The sequence below is a fragment of the Eulemur rufifrons genome, chromosome 17 (genome assembly GCF_041146395.1).
Source record: "Eulemur rufifrons isolate Redbay chromosome 17, OSU_ERuf_1, whole genome shotgun sequence".
In the NCBI taxonomy this organism is placed as follows: domain Eukaryota; kingdom Metazoa; phylum Chordata; class Mammalia; order Primates; family Lemuridae; genus Eulemur; species Eulemur rufifrons.
In genome coordinates this window covers 44,874,988-44,896,888 of record NC_090999.1, presented here as the reverse complement: position 1 = coordinate 44,896,888, position 21,901 = coordinate 44,874,988, and the positions used below count along the sequence as shown (strand labels likewise).

At 39.7% G+C, this 21,901-nt stretch overlaps 1 protein-coding gene across 7 annotated transcripts in view; it reads right to left on the bottom strand.

The window, feature by feature from the left end:
• The window catches only part of PIK3R1 (phosphoinositide-3-kinase regulatory subunit 1), an 85,866-nt gene that overhangs the window by 2,140 nt on the left and 61,825 nt on the right, over positions 1-21,901 (bottom strand). For 2 of the 7 annotated variants that reach the window (XM_069492584.1, XM_069492583.1), the window contains exons 7-16: positions 21,666-21,745; positions 10,352-10,454; positions 9,518-9,616; positions 9,238-9,418; positions 8,860-8,985; positions 8,071-8,213; positions 7,658-7,834; positions 7,497-7,565; positions 6,660-6,830; positions 1,502-5,534 (exon numbers count right to left, since the gene is read on the bottom strand). In XM_069492584.1, coding sequence (XP_069348685.1) covers positions 5,345-5,534; positions 6,660-6,830; positions 7,497-7,565; positions 7,658-7,834; positions 8,071-8,213; positions 8,860-8,985; positions 9,238-9,418; positions 9,518-9,616; positions 10,352-10,454; positions 21,666-21,745 — 1,339 coding nt within the window. In that variant the 3' untranslated portion in view covers positions 1,502-5,344. Of the gene's footprint in view, positions 1-1,501; positions 5,535-6,659; positions 6,831-7,496; positions 7,566-7,657; positions 7,835-8,070; positions 8,214-8,859; positions 8,986-9,237; positions 9,419-9,517; positions 9,617-10,351; positions 10,455-11,912; positions 12,465-14,108; positions 14,552-21,665; positions 21,746-21,901 lie in introns of those variants that run through there. The other 5 variants (XM_069492587.1, XM_069492586.1, XM_069492585.1 and 2 more) reach the window with 5 other exon arrangements.

Here is a 21,901-nt window from a genome sequence, read left to right as displayed (position 1 = left end):
TGCGTGATCTCGAGCAAGTCACTTCATACCTACGCTTCAGTTTTCTCATCTGTAGAATGGGGATAATATCTTCCACTTACATAATTGCGGAAGGATTAAATCAAATAAGGCATAGGAAGAGCTTAGTGGATAATAATCACTTGCTATAGCAATCAGAGTCCAGTCAGGAATAAAGAAATTAGCTCTTACAGAGAGAATTGAGTAAAGAGAATTAATTACTCAGGTGGACGGAAGGGCTCAGAAACCAAACAGGGTGGTAGGGAAACCAGAGGTTTAGCACTAGAGTAAAACGGGAAGAGGCAATGGTGCCCAGGCCCTCTCCTGAGAGCTGGGGCAGGCAGGGAGGGTCAGACCTGGAAGGAAGGGTCCTCTGGCAGGAGCTGGAGCCATGGAGGAGACTTACTACCTAGAAGCCAGAAGGCAAAAGACCCAGGGAATATTGTTCTCCGCGATACCACCCAGAGCAAGGGGAAAGCAGGAAATGAATCTCAGAGCTACTGCCACAGTCAACAAACGGTAGTTATTGTTTCTATGACAGCAATTATTTGCATACCCCTTTCCTCGTTACTAGCCCATGTTTTCAGGTCTGGGACCCTCACTGTGCCTGTATGTCATGTGAGCACCATATACATGCAAGGTGGCATGGCAGTAAGTTCATTTAGCAATCAAGGCAAATGGAAGTTATTTCACAGTGAGACTTGTGTATCTTGACTAGATGATACAATGTCAAACTTGCACCTGGAGTGTAGCTTGTTCCCCGACTACAGCTCTAGTCACACCTCTACAAAATGTCGCAGCACTGTGAGTGTTCAAAACATGCAGCCCATACAATGCAAAGACAAAACTGGATACCCTAGCAAACCAGGTCCTAGAGGATGACTCTCAAGGTTGGGGGATGAATGTGGAGGAAGGGGGGGAGAGAAACTGAGGGATAGTGGGTACATCTTATGGATGTATCTATATAATAGGTGTATTATGTCTATATAATCTGGCTTTCTTATAGTAAGCACGTTCTTTGAAATAACATCACCTAGAGGAATGTCTTTTTGTAATTAAGGATACAGTGAAATTATGTAAATAACATTGAGCTGTCATTCATGTGACCACTAAATATGCTCACGGTATAAAAATGAGATAATGGGATAATGTTACAGAATGGAAGGGGGTGGGTGGGAGATGACAGCAGCAAGGGAGCCACTTTAGAAATATTTCTTAGCTGATAATTAGTATTTCAAACCAAAACTTAAGTTTCAAAACAACCTTTATTCTGTTTGGAGACCTAATACAATGCATTAAAGCAACTTAAAACAACAAGACATGGCTCCATTGAATCTATAACTTGAACAAAATGTCAAGGAGGCATACTCCCCCCACCCCCATCCCAGTTGCCTTGTAAAGGCAAAATTACAATTGACCATGACATCCTCCCTCTCGTCAAAAGACCACCTTTATTTTAACAATGTCATATAAACAGATTTGTAAAAACATTGAACAGATTGTAGCTTTAAAAAATACACAGGTATAAATGAGTTTTTTTTTTTGTTTGTTTGTTTTTTGTGGTTTTTTCTTTTTTTTTTTTTTTTCTTTTTTTTTTTTAAATAGCAGCATCCTGGGCAGCTAATGCTATCTCATGGTGACAAGTTTAATGTTACGTTGGATAGTCTGTCCAATTGACTCACTTATGCTATTTCCTCCCCACCTATAATTATAGTCTTTTACATAACTAGATTTTTAAAAAACAAGAATTTGGCATTTTGGAACTGTGTCCCATGTGAGGCATTGTGCTTTAAACTGCCCCTTTCTTTAAATGACCCTAATCTTAAACAGGGTCTGCTTTCCAATGGACTTGGATACCATGTATAGCAAAAGCACAGTTGTTAAAACCAGCAGAATTTTTCTCCCAATAAGGAACATCAGTAGGACTTCCCAAACACGTTACTAGCTCATAACCAGCTATATGACAAAGCAATTTGTTCCCCACAGTGACAGCTCACATAAACACATTTTGACTCGACACACTGAAAACAAGGATTTCCAAGTTAGTTAAGTCATCCGGACCAGCTCCCTAAAAGGAGTAACTTTTAAAAACACAAAAAAGCCAAAGAAATACGAACTTCTCACTTCACTTGCAAACAATTTTCACCTTTACAAGACAAAACAAAGCAACCTCAAAGGAAAATAAACAATCCATACACATACATAAGAATTGTACTCGACATTTGCTTGTTATGTACTTGAACTCAATGACTGTGGATCTGTTTTGGTTGAAAGGTGTACTGGAAACACAGTCCATGCACATATACATATATACATATATGAAAGGCCATGAAATTGTCAGATGTTACAAACACATGCTTTTTGCCTTTTCAGGTGGTTATGATCTCTCTTGTGTATAATATGAGGTCCCAATGCTCCCACTTCTATGCCCTACCACAGCCTCTCTGCAGCTTAGCTTCTGGCTTTAGGATGCTACGTTGGGTGGGAAAAACTGATGCATGGATAAAATTATGTATCAGGAGTGCCTCTGCTGTATCCATTCATACTCACGAGCCACTCAGATGATGTTGTTAAGAGATGACTGATTGAACCCAAAGTGCCCTGCTGGCCAAACATCTAAGAGGACAAATGCAGCGGGCATGCTACACTGCAATCAAAAAGGCATTAGGCAGAATAGGTCTGGTGTCACTCACTGTGAGATGGAACAATGAATCCTGCCTTGCTCTTCAATGAAAAATCTATTGCACGTATGCTTGTGAGATGCAAAAATAAGGCAACTGCCTAAATACCATGTCATCTTGCAAAGAGTGTTGAAGCAAAAACATTCACAAAACTGTAGCTTTGAATAAAACATTCAATCTCAGATCTTGTATTTTAGAAATTAAATGAAAACTATTTGTATTTAATAGCATACATGATGTGCTACTAAAAAAAAAAAAAACCCCACAAACCCAGTCTATAAACTACTATTAATTAACTGTTAGACTTCTTTGTAATCTGGAAGGATATCACCATCACAAGTTTTAAAGCAAAGACAGACTAAAACCAGGGAAATCATCAATTGTCTGGTGATGAGAGGGAGATGGTCAGATCAGTACAGTCAAGTTTGAGGGCTGACAGTCTGGCTGTCTGACTCTTGCTTGAGTATGAGTAGCGTCATGTAAAGAAGGAAAATAATACATTCTACATATGATTAACTCAGCTGCAAGACTGATCCTTTCAAAAGATTTTTAAAAGGAACAACATTAAACAACAACAACAAAAACCCTTCACCCTAGTACTTGAAGAGAAATACAGCTGTGGGTGAATCTGTCTAATATTGAGAAAGGGAAACTGAAATTGCAAGATTCCATTTTAATCTAGGGTAGTGACCATGATTATAATTAGTATTCATTCCTCCCAACACATGTACAATTCCTACTGAACATAACAGCTTTTGCATATGTAAATCAGGGAGAGACCTCTCACTCTTGCCCTAAATTAGAAAGATTACACTAATAATCCCCCTCTTCCTTTTCTCCATAGTGAAGTATAACACACAATTATTTGGATGAATGAAAAGGACCTCCCTTCGGATTCCTGCAATGGCCTTTAGCGCGCTCCACACAGTCTAGAGCAGTGACGGTATGATTGTGTCAATTTGCTTTATGTTCTAAACTGAATGGAAAGCGAGGGAAGTAACAAATATCCAACTAAAAATATTTTTTTCAGATCACATGCTTTTTCTAAAATGAATGTTGCTTGGTTATAATGAATAGTCTAATGTTAGAGAAAGATACTTTTTCTAAAGGCAGAGATTATACCTTTAAATCAGTGTTCTAAACAAGGCTGAGCTCTGTTCCAGGAACCCAAAATTGGTTAAGAACTGAAATACCTGACCAGCTACACTGTTAGTTACAGTAGGTCTGTAATTGTCATTAATCAATAATAACTAGCAAATCAAAGTGAGAAAAGACTGAAGTATAAGCAACTTCCCTTTGCAGTTATTCACTTCTTCTCTGTAATCATGAGAAAGTGCATACCACCTTGTCACCCCTCCCGCCACCCCACCTGTTACATCCCTTGGCTACGACCCCCCTCCCTAGATTCAAGAAGTTCACAATTCTTTATGAAACAAACATTGCCAGGTACCGTATTTTAAGAGTCTTAAAACATTGTTGGACTCAGTGATACTTTGTCATATTCATCTCTTTTTCTTTTTTTATTGAATAAAGCAGCTTTGAAGCTTATCAGGCACTGCCCAACAAAACATTTAGTCCAAAAAATCTGTTATGAACTTTTTAACCTTGGGCTAACACCCAAGTACTCTGTACAAGAAAAACTGTAAAATATTTCATAGTTTTCATTCTGAAGCCTTTTTAACTGGCATCCTGTACACATTTCTTAAAAAAAAGATAATGACAAAAATGAATATTAACAAAAATCAGGGACAATATTTTCAAGCAACAAAAATGGGGGGAAGCTTATTCTGAAGGTACATTTAAAACTGAGATAACAACCTAATGAAAATTAAGAATTGCATAGCACTGTGAATTTTAGCCTTCAGCAAAACAAAACAGAAGCTATTTGGTATTGGTACAAATCCATCTATTTGATAGTTAGTCATCCAATATTATGTACATATTTTATATACTGAATGTCCTTTAAAGTCCTGTTTTCCAAGTTCCATTTTTCTGTTGGTGGGTTGTTTTTTTTTTTTTTTGACAAGTTTAAACAAAACACTTTCCGGCACTTTGCTATGACATTATTTCTTCTGAACACACACGAACTGACGTTCTTCCAAAGTGTCCCTCGTGAGCGGAAGTGCCTTTCTGCTACATATCGTTCATTTGTTAGAAAATGAAATAATCCACAGTGCGATGTGTCTGGGCCGACCGTGCACAGCAACACCCAGGCTAAACCAGGCTGGACCCAGCATCCTCAGGCCAGGAGGGCTCTTCAGCCCTCTACACCCTCTGGTCTCCAAAGTCCCAACTTTTAGCTGGTAAAGCTTCAGAAAGCATTAACAAGCACCATGGTTAAAGGCCTCTTTGTCCCTGCACGCAGAGATTTTTGCATTTCTTTTTCTCTTTGTGGTGTTGTGGCTTTAAACAAAACAAAACCAAAAAAAAAAAAAGGAAGAAAGGAAGGATAAGCACTCCACATTAGACACGTGTGGTCATCACACAGCCCTAGGCTGCATATCTTCCCCTACTTCTTTTTTGTCAAAGAAAGCTCTAGTCCCATCTGAAGACAGACGGCTTCGTTTCTGCAGCTCAATTCACAGGTCAGGCTGGAGAGGAGCCCTGTGCTTTCCAGAGGCCTCAGGTGGTTGAACTTCAGGAGAAGGATCCCGAGGGTAAGCGCTTCATCGCCTCTGCTGTGCATATACCGGGTAGGCTAGTGTGACGTTGAGGGAGTCGTTGTGCTGCACAAGGGAGGTGTGTTGGTAATGTAGCACCAGTTCCTTCAGAGAGCTGTACAAGTTATAGGGCTCGGCAAAGCCATAGCCAGTTGCTGTCTTGTTTATGACACAATGCTTTACTTCACCATCCACCCTAAAGAAGAGAGAAAAGATAACAGCCTTTTGAGTTTGTCCAGGACAACTCACAACTCCATGGGTGTTTTCAATAAAATCATCATCATGAAAGTGTACTGTATACAGGCCAGTCTCAGCTTGGGGGGGAACAGTCCTACATCACTGCAGACCCTCAGCTTTGCCACTTATTTGGCTGAGCATCTTGGGTAGGTAAGCCAGTGTCACCGACCTGCTCTATTTTCAATTTGAAAATGGTTTAAAAGGTAGACAATAGTAACATATATAATAAGGTTACCTTGAGAACTGAAATGAGACAGTGCATGCCGTGTACTTGACTGCCTGGCATGCAGCAAATGGTAACTTCCGACCACTGTGAGTACTACCGTGAGTGCTGCGGTGCCACCAGCACTGTCACTATAGTTATCAGCACGGTCTCTTCTTTCAGGCTATCCTGGAAACGTCTACACAACTCTTCAGCTGTGCATCTCCTCTGTGTTCTCCTATTTCCTTGTCTCTACTACTTCTCTGAGCAAATGGAGATTGATCATGGAGTATAACATACTTTTAGAACCTTTCCCTAGCAAAGGACATTACTTTCTCCGAAACGGCAATGTTAGTGATCACTCACTTTTCAAAGTACTCCCTAAACTATTAAAAGAAAGAAATATGTCTTCTCTTGAGACAGTAATTCGGGTCTTTTCTCTTGCTGTTTTGATCTGTTCCTGATGGGTACTTTACCTGTGGGTGGTGTTCTCACATGAATTACCTCAGATTCTAACTGTATTAGCCTTGGGAGGCCGGAAAAAAAAAAAAACGGGGGGTGGGGGGTGGGGGTAGGCAGTGCTACTTTCATTTTAAAGATGAGAAAAAAAGACTTGAGGGCATCTCATGATTAATTAGTTGCCGAATTGGAACCCAAAGCCCAGTCTTCCAGCTGAACAGCACAGTGTTTCTTTCCATTAGACCCTATTAACAGATACATCTGGCCAGACTTTAACATGCTGTCATGTCTGTGTCAGTTCCCACCCTACGTTGTTGTACTGAGATGCTCCAAGACTAGAAGTTTTTTTAAAGAATCCTCGCCCCCCTCGAGGCCGAAAGAAGGAAACATCTCGCGAGACTTGGGCGCGCGGGAGATACGTACACTACGGAGCAGGCGTAGCAACCCTGTTTACTGCTCTCCCGAACAAGGAAAGTGCCGTCCCGTTTCCCTCGCAGCAAGTTTTCGGCTTTGTTTCGGTTGCTGCTCCCGACGTTCCACGTCTTCTCGTCATGGTGGGGCAGATCTTCATCATCTTCCACCAGTGAGTATTGGCTGAGGAGGCAGGAGAGAAGGTTTCCCAATGAAGATGCATGCGGGAGCCACCAGCCCGCCCCGCTGTGTCCCCGAAGTGGGGCCCTCCGCCTCCCCAGCAAGTTAGACCAGCCACCACGCGCCTGCCTCGGCCTGAGCTCTTCCTCAGAGCGTTCGGCCTCAAGTGCACGCTCCCCAGGACAAAGAGTGAGCCATAAGTTATACTATTTCCAAGTCAGCAACCACTCTCAGGTACCCGGGCAGAGGGGAAGGCAATTAAACAATCTTGTTTATCCAGTTTAGATCAGGAAATTGATTGACTAGGAAGGCTGCCAGTTTTCACATAATCAAACAAAGCCTATACTTAAGCTTCAAAATACACTAAATGTAATTTTTTCTTTGATTGTTCCAAAAATACTTTGGGATTTTTCAGACATACAGGGACATGATTGTGGACAATAGCAGGTCATTTCACAGCATTAGGGGTAAAAAAATAAACCCAAGTTCTTTTTAGCTGAGCTTTCCTTTTTAAAAATTCTGGATGACAGTTTATACATTTTCTCCTCTGAGTTGCTCCAAACTCAGTAAAATTCCTCACTTGTTCTAAAAACAATGCAAGTCCTACGTTTTCCTAAGATGAGAAAAATCTCGGGCCTTTAAGTATCCCCGTCTTTGGTAACTACTTACTCTTCAGTGTTTTCATTGCCCAACCACTCGTTCAGCTTCTTTTGCCGCACACCTTTTTGAGTCAACCACCTGGGAAAGTTTGGAAAAGAAAATGCATTAGTAACTCATCCTTCATGCTGGAAATTATTGTCCACGTACAGCGTCGCATCTTGAGTACTCACATCAGGTATTGGTCTCTTGTCTTTCTCAGCTGAATGAGGTCTGGTTTAATGCTGTTCATACGTTTGTCAATCTCTCGGTACTCAGCTGCCTGCTTCTTCAAGTCTTCCTCCAGTCGTCTTCTACTGTCAATAATTTCACTGATTCGAGACTTCAACTTATCATAATTATGCATAATCCTATAGGCAAGAGAAATGCATCTGTAATTACCTGGGTGTATCATGAAGAGTCCCCAAAGTTTATGAAAAGTTTCACTACTGGCTTCCCAGCAGTTTTCCTCAGGTAAAGAATGTTTTCTCTTCCTGTCATTTTAAAATTATTCAAAGCACAGAAAGCAAGATTATCTCTAAGCAGTTTTAGAGGATTTTGGTCATCTCTAGCACAAAGACAATGAAAATACTCATGGTTTACCAACCTTTGTATTTCTTTCTCATTGCCTTCACGTTTAAACTTTTCTATGTATTCTTTACTGTACCGCTCCTGGGTTTGGCACTGTTCTTCAAATATTTTTATGGTTTCATTAAATGCTTCAATAGCTGTTCTTTTCATTTGGATTTCCTGCAACACAATTTTAATAAGACAATGTCATACCTTTCATAAAACAATTTCTTACTTCAAGATACTACCCAGGACATTTGATCTGTATTATTATCTAGCATGTGTTTGCAGGCTGGGACTTGAATTAATGGGTAAAACCCATTAAAACCAGTATCACAGGAATGCACCTTTACTTTGGAGAATTTTCTCAATCTATGGAAAATGATTGTTTGGCAATATTCCTACAGTTTTTTATCTTTTTAAAAGCTATTCCAGCTTAGAAGCATACATGTTGCCTTGTACTCCCTGTGGCAGTCCCAGATACATGATGGCCCAGAGATAAGTAGCTAGGAAATGACGGAAGTAAAGGTAGCCTCTCCTTTTTATGGTAGAGATTAGAAAAGTCTGTGAAACTCCCAGTTATTATTAACTTCCAATTCTTCGATCAGGAATTATGTCAAATAACCTTAAAACTCAGTTGACCTCTTTATTTTGTGAACTTAATTTAATAGACTGACTTCATTTAAAAGGTTTAGAGATATGCTCAAATAATCCACAATGATTCCCAGAAACTGAACTTTTTTTTTTTTTTGAAGCTACATATAACATGTTAGGCTTTAATAACTAAGAGTTCTGAACTTTTAGTCCGATTTTCACGAAAACTCACCTGGGAAGTACGGGTATATTCTTCATATAATCTATCATATTCTCGACTTTTTTCTTGAAACTGAGTGTTATATTCATGTAATTTTTTCCCTACAGCTTCAATATTATCTTCTTTGACAACTTGATCCTAGAAAGATTAAAAAAATCACAGGGGAAAAAAATAAATTCAGTGGACAGGTATTTAATCAAATAATTAACAAAACTGCTGACATGGAAAAATCTTTAAAATTAGTATTTTATTTAGCAATTATAAAATTGCAACTTTGTGATCACAAGTATAAAGTTTTTCAAACTTGATTACATGTAATTCATCTGCTTCAAAATGTTTTGAAAGTATTTTGTCTAAACAATATAACGTTGATAATTCAGTTTTGATTACCTGTTGGTATTTGGATACTGGATAAAGTAATTTCACATCCAATTTGGGATTATACTGAGCTAGAGATTCATTCCGGTAGTGGTTTATTAGTTCAACCACGGAATTGAAGGTTAATGGGTCAGAGAAGCCATATTTCCCATCCCGGTGAAATATTTTGATTAATTTGTTATTTCCTCCTTTCCTGTAAATACAATATAAAAGTAATGGTATTAACATTTTCTAATAAATATGTTTAATATCAACCCAAACACTGCAATTCTGGCTATATTCCCTGACTCACCTTAGTGTAAGAGTATAATCGCCATGCATTTTAGTTGATGCATCTCGTACCAAAAAGGTCCCATCTGCTGTATCTCGAAGTTTTTCATTCACTTCTTCCCTGAAAAGAACACAAGACAATGCTCACTCCAAGGATTTAGTAATCATAGGTTTACATCGTTTTTTTAACAGGCTTTTCTTAGAGCAGTTTTAGGTTCACAGCAAAATCGAGCAGACTATACTTCCTGTACCCACAGATTTATATTTATGAATTACATTTTCAAAGCTTACCAATTTCTTGTTTATATAGAAATATTATAAACAGGTGCATAGGAGTTAAAAAAGAAAAAGTACCCACTTTCACTACTGGCATATCTGTGGTACAAAGTTTTTATTTATTTTTTAAGCAAACATTATAATCTTTCTGACAAATCACAGAAAGTCATGACCTCAAAAAGGTTTCCCCAACCCCTTACTCCTCCTCAAAAAAGCAAAGAAAACAACACCATTTTATGTTATTGTGTTTAAGACAATAACATTAATTCTTAGAGTTTGACTTAATAGAGTGCCTTTACTCTCTGTTCTTAGGCAGTGTCATTTCACCCCAGTGTTTCCCTGACATCTCTGTCAGTAACGAAACTTCCTGGGTATTTAATTTCCTGTGGCATCCAGCACCCACAGTTCTCCAGTACTCAGTGACTTTTTCTGGTCGTCTTTGGAAGAGGACCAACTATGCTTCATGCTTATGTTGGATGATATCCTAAAAATGGAACTTAGCAAGCTGGTGCTTTTCTTTCTCTTAATCTAAAACTCTCTGGATCTAGCGAAAACGAATAGTTTCTGTATGTAGCCTTACCTCGAGATATCTCCCCAGTACCATTCAGCATCTTGTAAGGACATATTGTTATTCATACCGTTGTTGGCTACAGTAGTGGGTTTTGGTGGTTTAGGAGGCAGTGCTGCAGATGAAGGAGAAAGAAGAAGTTGTTTGTAATCCCAACTACAATTGAACATTTCAAATAGGACCTACATTTCTTTAGATCAATAACATTTCTGTTTTTTTAAAAAAAGAAAAATTAGAGTAACTGAAATATACAGCAGTGATTCACAATTCCATGCAACATGGACGATAGTGTTCTTTAAAAAAAAAAAAATCTTTCAGAGGATGGCTCAAAAAGAAATGAAACTAAAAAGGAGAGAGAGAGAGAACCTTAGAAACTAACAAATTGGGCTGGCTATGTGAATAATTTCAAAGTAAATCCAGAGTCATGACATTTTCTACTTCTAGATTCTAGTTATATTAAACTTTCATGCCTGGTCAAATCCATCTAAAGTAAGAAACTATGAACATATGAGCAGCAGGAATAACATGAGTTGGCTTTAATTTCCTCTTCTTATTTAATTACGAAAGACAAATTCAGTCTCTGTCCTCCACAAATGCTGTTGCAGTAATAAAAAAGCTCATCTATAGCAGTATGTTTTAAGAGGAGGAATGGGGTTTCTCTAATCTTAGTATTTCAGGCACTGTTCTGCCGAAAGCCACTTTAAGAAACTCATCTGTGCCCTAAATCTCTTTAGTATTCCTGTTAATATTCTGTTGGATAAATTGTCTTCTCTATGCCAGGACTGATTAAAAATCATATCCCCCCCCCCAATGTCAAACCAGTATTCAGACATATGAATTGGTGACCAATAAAAGACTACACTGTTTCTGAATTTCTTAATTGGGGGGAAGGTTAATATGGGAATAAAAGAATTTGGGACCTAAATCCAGGATTTTTGGCTAAATTCTAAGTAATAAGTTTTCTTGTTACTCTTTTAATTTATGCAAAAATGATTTCAGGTGTCTATCAAGAATATTTTACAAAGATTAGCACTAGATAATGAAAGTCAACTTTCTTCATTATAATATCTTAACACAAGAGAGAGCAAGCAAAGTGTTAACATCTGATTTAGAGTAGTTTCAGGGCATAGAGAACTGAGTTGCAATCACTGCTACATTTTACATGCTTTCTAAACCACCAAGTGTTATCACTGCAAAGTACCACACTGTTCTCATCCACTGTCAACAGAGAAAAGCAGCACAAAAGATGCATCATTTTAATTACAGGGACACTATACAACACTATAACCCAACTAGGGAAGGACCACGATTAACAAAAGACACTAGTGAAAAACTGGAATTTAATTCCTATCCATTCAAGTAAGAATAAGCATGTACCACACACAGCCTGATCTGCTTGCTTCTACAGGCAGTAAAACGATCTGTTTAATTTTTAACCTACAAGCAAACTAATTTTTATCAATGAAACAAATTAATAAAAATAGAAATCTAAAGAGGATCTGTTACAGTAGCTTTCAAAAAATTAAAAAGCCACAAAATTAACTAGCTCTCTACAATAACACCGCAGTATTACCTGGTGGATCCATTTCTATATAAAACATCAAGTCTGTGCCACAATTTATATCTGTCTTGGCATATTCTAAATCCAGGTCTTCCATATTCCAAACAGTGTTGTACATTTGTGCGAGAGTTTCCTTGGCTGAGCTCAGTTATAAGAAAAGAGTCCGGCTTTCTTTGTAATGGTGTCTTGGAATTCATTTTAAAACCTATAAGGGGCTGCACTGAAACCTATTACATCACACACCCCAGCCAATCAAGTCAGAAAAATGTCACCAGACCACTCCTGCTTCATCAGTTCCCTTCTATACCAGCCTTAACACAATCCCAATCTCACTAAGAACCTACATTTAATAGAACTGCAATGTATACATGCTCATCCTTTCGAAAAGGTGTTTAATTTGTTCTCCTCCAGCAGTGAGTTTTCTAATTCTTTATTTATTACTCCTTGCAGCATGGTACGCTCCGCTGTTGGCAGGTTGACAAAAGCTGATATGCTGCAGCTCGGAGTTCCCCCCCCACCCGGTGCATCTGGATTTATAGATAGATAGCCCAGTTATTTCTTGGTTTAAAAATCTTACCAAGGCATCAAAATCGTATACCTAAGCTATATTTTGCAGTCCTTAAATATCTCCCATGTATATTAAAAGCAGAAAGGATCAACTCTAGGTATTTAATTTCAGTACCCCATAATTTACTGAAAACTCAGAATTTAAACACTGTCACAAATGCACATTAGAAAGAACAATTAAAAGAAAAGGTATAGATAAAATTTCCTCCTCTACCAAACACTGCAAAGTTAAAACTAGACTTTTCTGAATAGGAATGCAGATGCCTACTAGCAGAAATAATAAACATAATTGTCAACATTATTAATAATTTTAAGGTTAGTGTCTAACAACACTGGGCAAAGTGAGATGCTTCTTTCAAAAAGAAAAAGGCTATATATATAAATATCAGAAAGCAGAGTAGAGATATAGTTACCTTTGCAAATTATTTCACTAATAACCCCATCTTTGATGCTAATATTGCTTGAAGGGGAGGGTGATGTAATCACTTTTTTTTTTTTTTTGGCTTCCCCCCTCCCATCTCAAATGCCTTACTCTGGGGACAAACATTCCTTCTTAGTAGTATTTAATATAAAGAAATCAATTTCTCTACAAATCTAATGTCTAATTTTGGTTCTTCAAAATCATTCTGCATATAATCCTGTTACCCTTACTGGAGCCTAACATACATTCCCACTGTGAATCAATCTCTCTTTACATTCGCAATATTATCACGGGGGGAGGTTTACCCCCCTTATGTAAATGTGGCTCATCTTAAAAACTATAGTGGGCTTTGTGATCTATGTACATGTGTATGCCACATACTTGTCAATTTAAAGAACACAGAAGCCCTTGACATTCATTCTTCAACTTTCTATCAAATTTGGAATCATAAAATATTATGAAAAAAAGACAAAGGCAGGCAGGGTATTCTGTTTTCTGGGCACTGTTCACTTATGTCCCCTCTCTAGTTTAATTCATTTTCCCATTACTGGGGAAGGCAGGCTCATCAGATCCTCTCCCACCTTCTCCCACTCATGCTTTTCTATTTGCTTAAGGGTTTAGATAAACCTAAACTCAAATTCAAATAAAAATGGTAAAAAGGTGGTGGGGTAGGCTCTCAGATAAGATGCAAAAAAAATTTTTCTTAGTTTAATAAAAATGTCGACCCTCTCTCAAAAGGAAGGAGACATCCTCCAAGCAGCGGTGGCAAGTCTAACAGCCCAGAGGGCCAGGCCCTGCATTTGGGAGCCCCTGGTGCAAACCATTCCGGCTGCTGGATCTCAAGTGGCAAACTGACCCAGGAGGAGGCAGGGAGACAGGTGATTTTCCATGGTCTCTCTAAGCCCTGGCCTGAAACCAACTTCCAGCCAAGCAGATCACTTTGTAATTAGTACCTCCTTCCCGAACTTCCAACATCAACCCCACCTTTCCCTCGCTCTGTCCCCCTGGAGGACATGGGGGAGTGCCTCCCTTAATCTTCCATCTGCCCTCCCCAGGCAGCGCTTACAGGGGCGTGCGCGCGCACACACAGACACACACACCAAGCACGCACGCCCCAAGACAAACTACAGAAAGGAGCCGTTCAGATTAAAAAAAAAAAAAAAAAAAAAACCACCCCACAGGGAAGGGGCAGAGAAGTGCACAAATTCAAGGCAACTTACTTTGCAGGTTATGCATTTCAGCGGTTTCCCTTTGAAATGCCTGTCTCCGACAATGAAAAAAAAATCCAAAAAGCTGTGCTTCCATCAAGTGGACCAAGTCCTCGCGTCTCCCCCCACCCCCTTCCTGCTCCGGTGGCAGTGCGCGCGTACCCGGCAGCCGCGAGTACGCGCAGGGGTGGGGGCGCTGCAGGGCACCCGGCCACCCGCCGGCTCTCTGGGCTCTGCACCGCTGGTCCCTGCGCCCCGCCCGGCCGGCACAGCAGAGTGTCGCGGCCGCCGCTCACGGCTGGCTCCCCAACGAGAAGCCAACTGGATTTCGCTACTGTACCGGGGAGGAAAAGAGCCCGGGCGCTCGCACGTCTCCCTTAGATAAAGATCGCAGCTTCATGATTAACTTGGGCAGGTTCAAATATTTGCTGAGCTAGGGATTTCGGGAGGGGGAGGGGGAGGGGAGCCCAAGTCAAAGTCAAAGTTGTCATCGGCTGAAAAGTGGCCAATGCAAGACCAACTTGCTCATTTTCGCCGAGGAAATGAGAAGGCCATTGTGAGGGGACCCAAAATAGTCTAACTGGCCGCCGCGCGCGCTGGCTGGCTCAAGAAGCCGACAGTGAAGCGAGGCACTATGCGCAGCCAAACACAGGAAGTGGCTGAGCTAGTTCAGCAAAAATAGAATCAAAGCCTCACTTGTAAAGGCCTGAACCTCTTGGAACAGCCCAGAACACAGTGCCTCGCTCGTGTCCACCTCCTGCACCTCGGTCCCACACACTAGCACAGGCAGACCGCAGGTGTAACAGGAAAGCCCTGACCAAGCAACTCAGGCAGGGAGCAGATGACAGAAATGTTCAATGGCAGGAGGGTACCCTCAGAAAGACTGTTAGAACTCCACATGCATCCTACCCTCCATGACCACGTGAAGATTACGAAAAAATAAAACACCTGTGGCTCTTACGTGGTCAATTTCAACTCACATTTAAATGGCCATATGACCTTCTGATTAAAAGGGGTGTCTACATTAGGTTTATGTGCCAGGCACATGGGGCAAGGGATAGAAAGGTAGAGAAGGGCATACCTTTGTGGGGGATTTTGTCCTTTGTGCAGGGTGCAATGAACCACAATTAGGACTGTTGGCTACTATTTAAAGAATTAAAGTTTTACCTAAGAAAATATTCAGTTGCATCAGCATAGATGGCTTTAATGTTATCCAGAGAACACCCACCGTATAAATATCACAGAATCACCAAGCTTTAAATCAGAAAGTAATTTAGAGATCATTTCAATCAGTTCCTTCATGCTACAGAAAAAAAAAAAAAAAATCTGACCCAGAGAGGTGAAGTGGTTTGCACAAGAGTATGGTACTAGGACTAGAACCCAGCCTTCTGACGTTTGGTTCCAAATTCTCTTCTCTACCCACTGTCCTGCTCCTCACTTTCCTCTGCCAGAGAGAGTACAAACTGACAAATGAAACTGAAGGTAATTTTTAAAGCCACATGCAAAAAAACTTAACAAAACTCTGGCTTTTTCTGTTTTCTATTTTTAGCTTACTTTAACTTTTAAAAAAATCTACCTTTTCATTCCTTTTGAAGAAAATTGAGTTCTGACAATAATACCCTTATACTTTGTATAGGAAGGTCATCCAATGGTCACATAAAGTCCACACAGGCAAACAGCAGGAACCAGCTTTAGGGTTACATGAAGTATCTGGGAAGTACTGCTAAACCCGCAATGAAAGTGATTTTTACAAACTTTCCTTTGGTGCAACTAATACTGAAAAACTTACTTTCCCAATGGAAAAAATAGTCTATAAGTGAATCTGCCATCTGATCACGGGACATATGGTTAGTTCAGAGAATACCCCTGCATCCTGAGCTGCATAATCTTGCCCCACTTTTAAAAATAGCCTTTCTAAAGCTAGAAACATTGGAAACATCAGTCATCAGTCTCTTAAGCATACCTGGCTGGATTCACATGATGTTTCATGTCAAAACCATCTAAGATCAAAATGCTCTGTAAATCCAACAGTATATTATCCACTGGAAAGCAGTACACCCTCTACTTACAGAATGAAAGTCTTAAAATAGATTGGAAAACTTTGCTTCAAATACATTCCTCATAATATGTACACTCATCTACCATGGACGTTCTATTATATTACTGAAAATGTGAGCTGAATCTTTCTTTTCCCATTGAATTTTAGTCTTTGAAAAGCGATCTACAGGACGCATACTCCTTATTAGCTTAAAAAGGGAGCCCTCTGCTGGTGGAATAGAATCAGTAACTCCTGATTTGGGAGAAAACGGTCACCTTTCTGTATTATTTTGTTCCTCTCACACATGTTTCACATAAACTAATACACATAATTTTACAACTGTCACTTAAGCTAGAGGGTTCACTAACAAATAACTAGTAAATAAAAACCCACAAATTTTATAATAAATATTTTTCATGTGTCTGCTAAGCTTTTAGGAAAACTTGTATTTTAATGTCAGCATTTCTCTGGACCTCAAAGACCTAGGCACATTGGAAAACTTAACACACATAACTGCAAACTAACTTTCCCTTAGGGATTCTTTAAAACAGTATGTATCATTGTTTCTTTCCTCAAAGTTTCATAAAACTCATTTCAGAGGCAAATACAGGCCATTATTTCACTTCTCAACAGATGTAATCTAGTCAGGAAAATGTCTCTTGATCATTAAAATATGTTTGAAAGTTATAGACTGAATACGGTATCTCATGTGCAAATCACTGTCAAGTAGCAAATGTTCCACAAGCAGCTTTCAACCTGGAAATGTTTTTGTGAGCCATCATTTATGAACAAAAACCATTTTAACAAGGGCAGTGAGGAAAAAAAATTAATGAGCCAAAATCTTCATTTAAGGGTAAAATGAATACCTCCCTTCATAATTTTAACTTAAGACAACTTGGGACAGAAGGGCCTTTCAGGATGGTTCAAATTCTTTACTCCACATCCAGTACTTGTAATGATCCTGTGCTAAAATGTCCATTGAAGTTTATAAGTAAACCCAGATTCATATATGCATAAAATCGGACACATTCTACAAGGTTTCTGAAAAGGCACGCCCATTGCTTAGTGGAATAAAGAACTCCTCCCCTCCAAATCCCCCCAGATCCTGTCCCTGGAGACAAAGAGAAGACTGCACTGCGAAAACAAAAGTAAAACTGACTATACCTCTCCAATGCATGCACACTGAAATACATCTCGTTTTTAGAGTACAAATAAAATTTGCTAGTTTTTGATAAAACCTGGCGTGGCTCGCCTCTGTTTACCTCTACTCATCTATCATAAATACATCCATTTTGCTTTCAAGGTTTCATTTCTCACCTTTGAAATAACCCCCTAATGTCAGATCACATTTTAAACCTAATAAAAATTAAATCAGAGAAAAGTAAAACTCTGAAAGTCATTTCCCCCTACCTTACTGCTTGCTTTAGTCTTGGTTGAAAACCAAGCCCAGAGCATTTAAAACAAGATTTATGAATCAGGCTCTTCAGGATGAATGTTTTGCAATGTGCCAGAGGTTAAAAATTAACTTTGACAGGTGTAGAAGGGCAGGGGGGAGAAAGAGTCGTTTATTTTCCACTCTGGGCTTGAGGGTGCAGTATTAGACTTCAATTATGCTACATTAATATTTCTGAATATATCCATGAAATCTGAAATATGTAAATACACTTATAATGGGTTTCATTCAAAGGCATTCTGTGTTAAATGGACCTATTATTACCTTGGTTGTCCTATAGAAATCTCCTTTACCTACCTAAATTAATAGGGTAAACATAACATAAATAATTCAAAAAAATCTGCTGTTTGGCGTTAAATATTTTTAAGACTTTTTGTAACAAAGGGAACTGCAAACTAACAACAAAGTTCTGAGAGCTTACTCTGTGTGCTTAGCCTTTCCAAATCTTAGTTTTCCCTCCTTACCAGGGATGCTGGATGTATTAAAATGAGTTGATATGTGAACATTCTTGGGAAGTTTATGAAGGAATAAAAAAAGTTTTTTTGGGTGATTATGCTGTACTCAGTTCTGTGCTAGGAAGAGTTCAAAAGGAGAAAAAGCCTTTGTCCTTGCCCTTTAGAAATATAGTTGAGTAGATTAAAGTAATAGAAAAAAACTACAGAATAGTTAAGAGGACAAGGGGCTTAAGAGCATAAACATATCGAACAGGTCTGACTTAGCCTGCACATAAAACAGGGGGAGGACCTTCATCTGGGTGCAGATGAAGTGCATGGCACTGTTTGAGGCCGCTATGTACAGTTGTGCATTTTGTGCACTGTGAAAAGGCACCTAGGCAAGGTGACATGGGAGTGGCACTGAAATCCAGCTGCTCCACTCACCAAGCCACATGCAGAGTAAGGGTACCATTTAAAGGCACCTTCCTCCTTCCGAGCAAGGTACCCACTGGGATGGCAACTGCCCAGAGTGTCCCTTTCAGACATGCTCTGAAGCCCCTACAGGCCCCAGAGGCCCCAGCTCTGCTGGCTGGGAATGCGGGGTCAGCAGGGAGAATGGCCTGATAGGATTCAGGACTGAAGGAGTCAGACCTGCTGAATGAGGCCAGCTCCCGCAAGGCCTCAAAAGCTAGAGTACACAGTAGATAGTAGCGAGACAGGGTCATGGGTTTCAGTATTTATCAGCTCATTTAATCCTCATAAAAACCCAGGAGAGAGGCATTATCCCCATTCCACAGTCTGGAAAACAGTTTGGAAAAGCTGAGTCACTTGATGAAGAACTTGGCAAGTACACAGCAAAGAGTTGGGATTCAAATCCAGATCTGTCTGACTCAGAAGCCCACTCTGTTCTTTCTGTTGCACGTCTTGCGGAGTGATTTGGAGTCTTATCCTGAAAGCTATAAACAATGCCTTATGGCTCTTTACTATATGCGACCCATAGGAGCTCTTTTCACATATTTTTAGTTTAGTACATGATCGAAACTTCAGAAGAGTTTTTGACTGGACACTAAAATGCAGCTCCACTGCTCATGAAGTTTCTGAAAACACAGGCAGCCAGAGTTGGCAGGTAGAACAGACTGGAGTCCAGGGGAGGCTCCTGGGAAGACCCAGTTCTGGCACACACTGCTAGGGTGGCACAGGGTAAACCTCTCAGTATCTGTGGGGCTCAGTTTCTCCATGTCCTAAACGGCAAAGTTGGACAATGCTTGCCACTCGAAAATGATGCTTTTTATGATGCTATCACTTAAAATATTTACTGCTTTTTAGAAAATACCAAGGCATGATTTTTGTACTTTGCAGTTTATTGCAAATGACTGACTTATGACCATTCACTGGAGAGGTACTGGTGCTTGGTTTCCAAAGCCTTCTGGTACAGGCACGTGCTGGGGCAATGATGAAGGACTCTAGGAAACTGCTGCATTTTTGCCAGGCCCAAGAAATCATTTCTTCAACCCAGGGTGCCCTGCCAATCATCTGTACTGGAGTCATTACAAAGGTGTTCAGGATGAGGATGTTTTGTTCCTGGCGTGGAACAAAATATAATGTTTTCACAAGTGAGAGACACTGAAACATCCATCTAATTCCAAAGGGCCTATGCTCTTTTTAGAATTGTTAAAAGATATCACACAAAGGGAAAAATGGCTCAAGCTAGGGTTTAAAAATTACTTGGATTTACTTTTTGAAGAGGCCTCATGAATACTGGGATAATCTAGCAAATGTTCGAGGCTTTGTCATTTTTTTTGCAGAACTGACGGAATTAATCCACCTTTGAAACTGACGCACTAATTTCTTAGTAGAGGAACACAGGGTCCTTTGACATATCAAGCAGCTTTAAAGGTATATTATGAAAATGGTTGCAGATACATTTTTACGTTGGTGGAATTAGGCTGAGACTGATAAAGATGTTTAACCAGTTTATGCCCGTCAGACTAATCAGACTCCACCACTGATTGTAGAAATTCTCAAAAATTCCATGTGATAAATCCACGTATGGGTATCTGTCAAGCCCCGTCTGGCTTTTAGCTTCCATGTGCCTCCCCTCTCCAGAGGGGTGGCTGCTGAGAAGACCAGGACCACTCCTGAGCCCTTCACTGTAGGGAGGGCCCAGCTGTCCCTGGTCTCTAAGAGACACGTCAACACTGGTCAGGAGCAAGTGAAAGAGCTCAGCTGGGCTTATTCGTGCTACTCCTCTTCCTTCCTCACCTGTGCTATTACTCTAGGAATCGGTAGTCAACAATGGCTCAAATGCTATGTTCCATGCCACGACGCCCATTGTTTCCTACTAAGCCAAAAGAAAGCCTCTGAACACCAGCACAGAGCTCCCAAATCCATTCACAAGTGACCTGCGTAGTCACACAAAATGAAACCTTTTGGCCACCCTCTGAAGTTCTCGGCCATACCCGTTGACAATCTTCTGTGACACAAGTCACCTACAATTCTGGGCATCCTTGTTAAACATTCTGTTTGCTACAGAACATTTGGAACATCCACGCTTGCCCCATCTATTATATCTGATGCCTTTCCCACCTTTGGTACCATATTTTGGGCCTGTCTGTAGAAGCCCTTCCCAACACCTGCATCTTGAACGGTTACCTACCCCATCCTCTATTCTAGCCCTGCAGGTGGGTTTTGAGCCCAGGCCCTTGCCTTTCTCAGGCTGCCCCCATCCAGATGCAAATAACCTAGCCTGGTTATGCAGTATCCAATAAAAAAGCACAACTTAATTCTCCATTGAATGATGCTGATAACTGGTCTCCATGCCGGCTCATACAGAGATAAATACGTTAATCTACATGAGTTACCTATAATACATAATATATTCATGGTGTTTCATTTCAATTCTAGGCATTAGACTTAAGCAATACTGTCTACTGGTCCTGAAACTTCACTTTACTTATAGGATCCTAGTCACTGTTCTAAATCATCAGCCTCTATTAGCTAACTTTTAACCAGTGTACAGCATAGTGGGGTTGTTTAGACTTTCCACAGTAGATGAAAAATACATCAGTTTAAATTAAACCCACTGCTAACATGGTCCACATTTCCTGCTTTGTTAAATAGCTAATTGAACGGCAGCCTGCTTTCAAAGAAGTGTCTGGCTTGCTCTAACTTGCTGCAGTGAACACTCCGGTTTCATACTGCTTGCATTATTGAAAATGTTTATTTTGACAGACATTTCTCAGCATACTCGCTTCCAAAAAACACATTCCAAAATACTTTAAATTATATAGTAATTATAAATCCCCTACTTTATAAGTATTAGAAAAACAAAAATGTCAACAACTAAAATGAACTCCATAAATTTATTCAACAAGTAGAAGCATAAACGTTGAAGAGTACAGGAAGCTCTCCCAACTCTTACCCTAAAACCAAGACGATTTAAAATCTGCAAATGTTGAAATCCAGATAATATTTACTGTATACACTACCAGTCAGCTATTTTTTTTTTAAATCACAAGGTAACATATGACTATGGATTGTAATTCTACAAGAAACTTATGTTAACTTCCGAGGAGGTCTACAGCTGCCATTTTTAAGGCTCTCAGAAATGAAAGAGAGAATGTTCAGTGTTCAAAAAGCATTACCTGGTGCAGGTTGTCGTTCATTCCATTCAGTTGAGATTAAAATTTCTATAACTTTTATGAGGTGTTCATTATTATCAGAGCTGCAAGAAAGAGAGTTTTATTAGAAACCTTTTCCCTAAAAACAAACTCATTTGCATTTATACACATTCAAGTGGATGTATGTGATAGAAATTGGCACAAGCATCTTCAAAGTAGTATCTTTAGGATGCATTTAATTACCAATGAATTTAGGACTA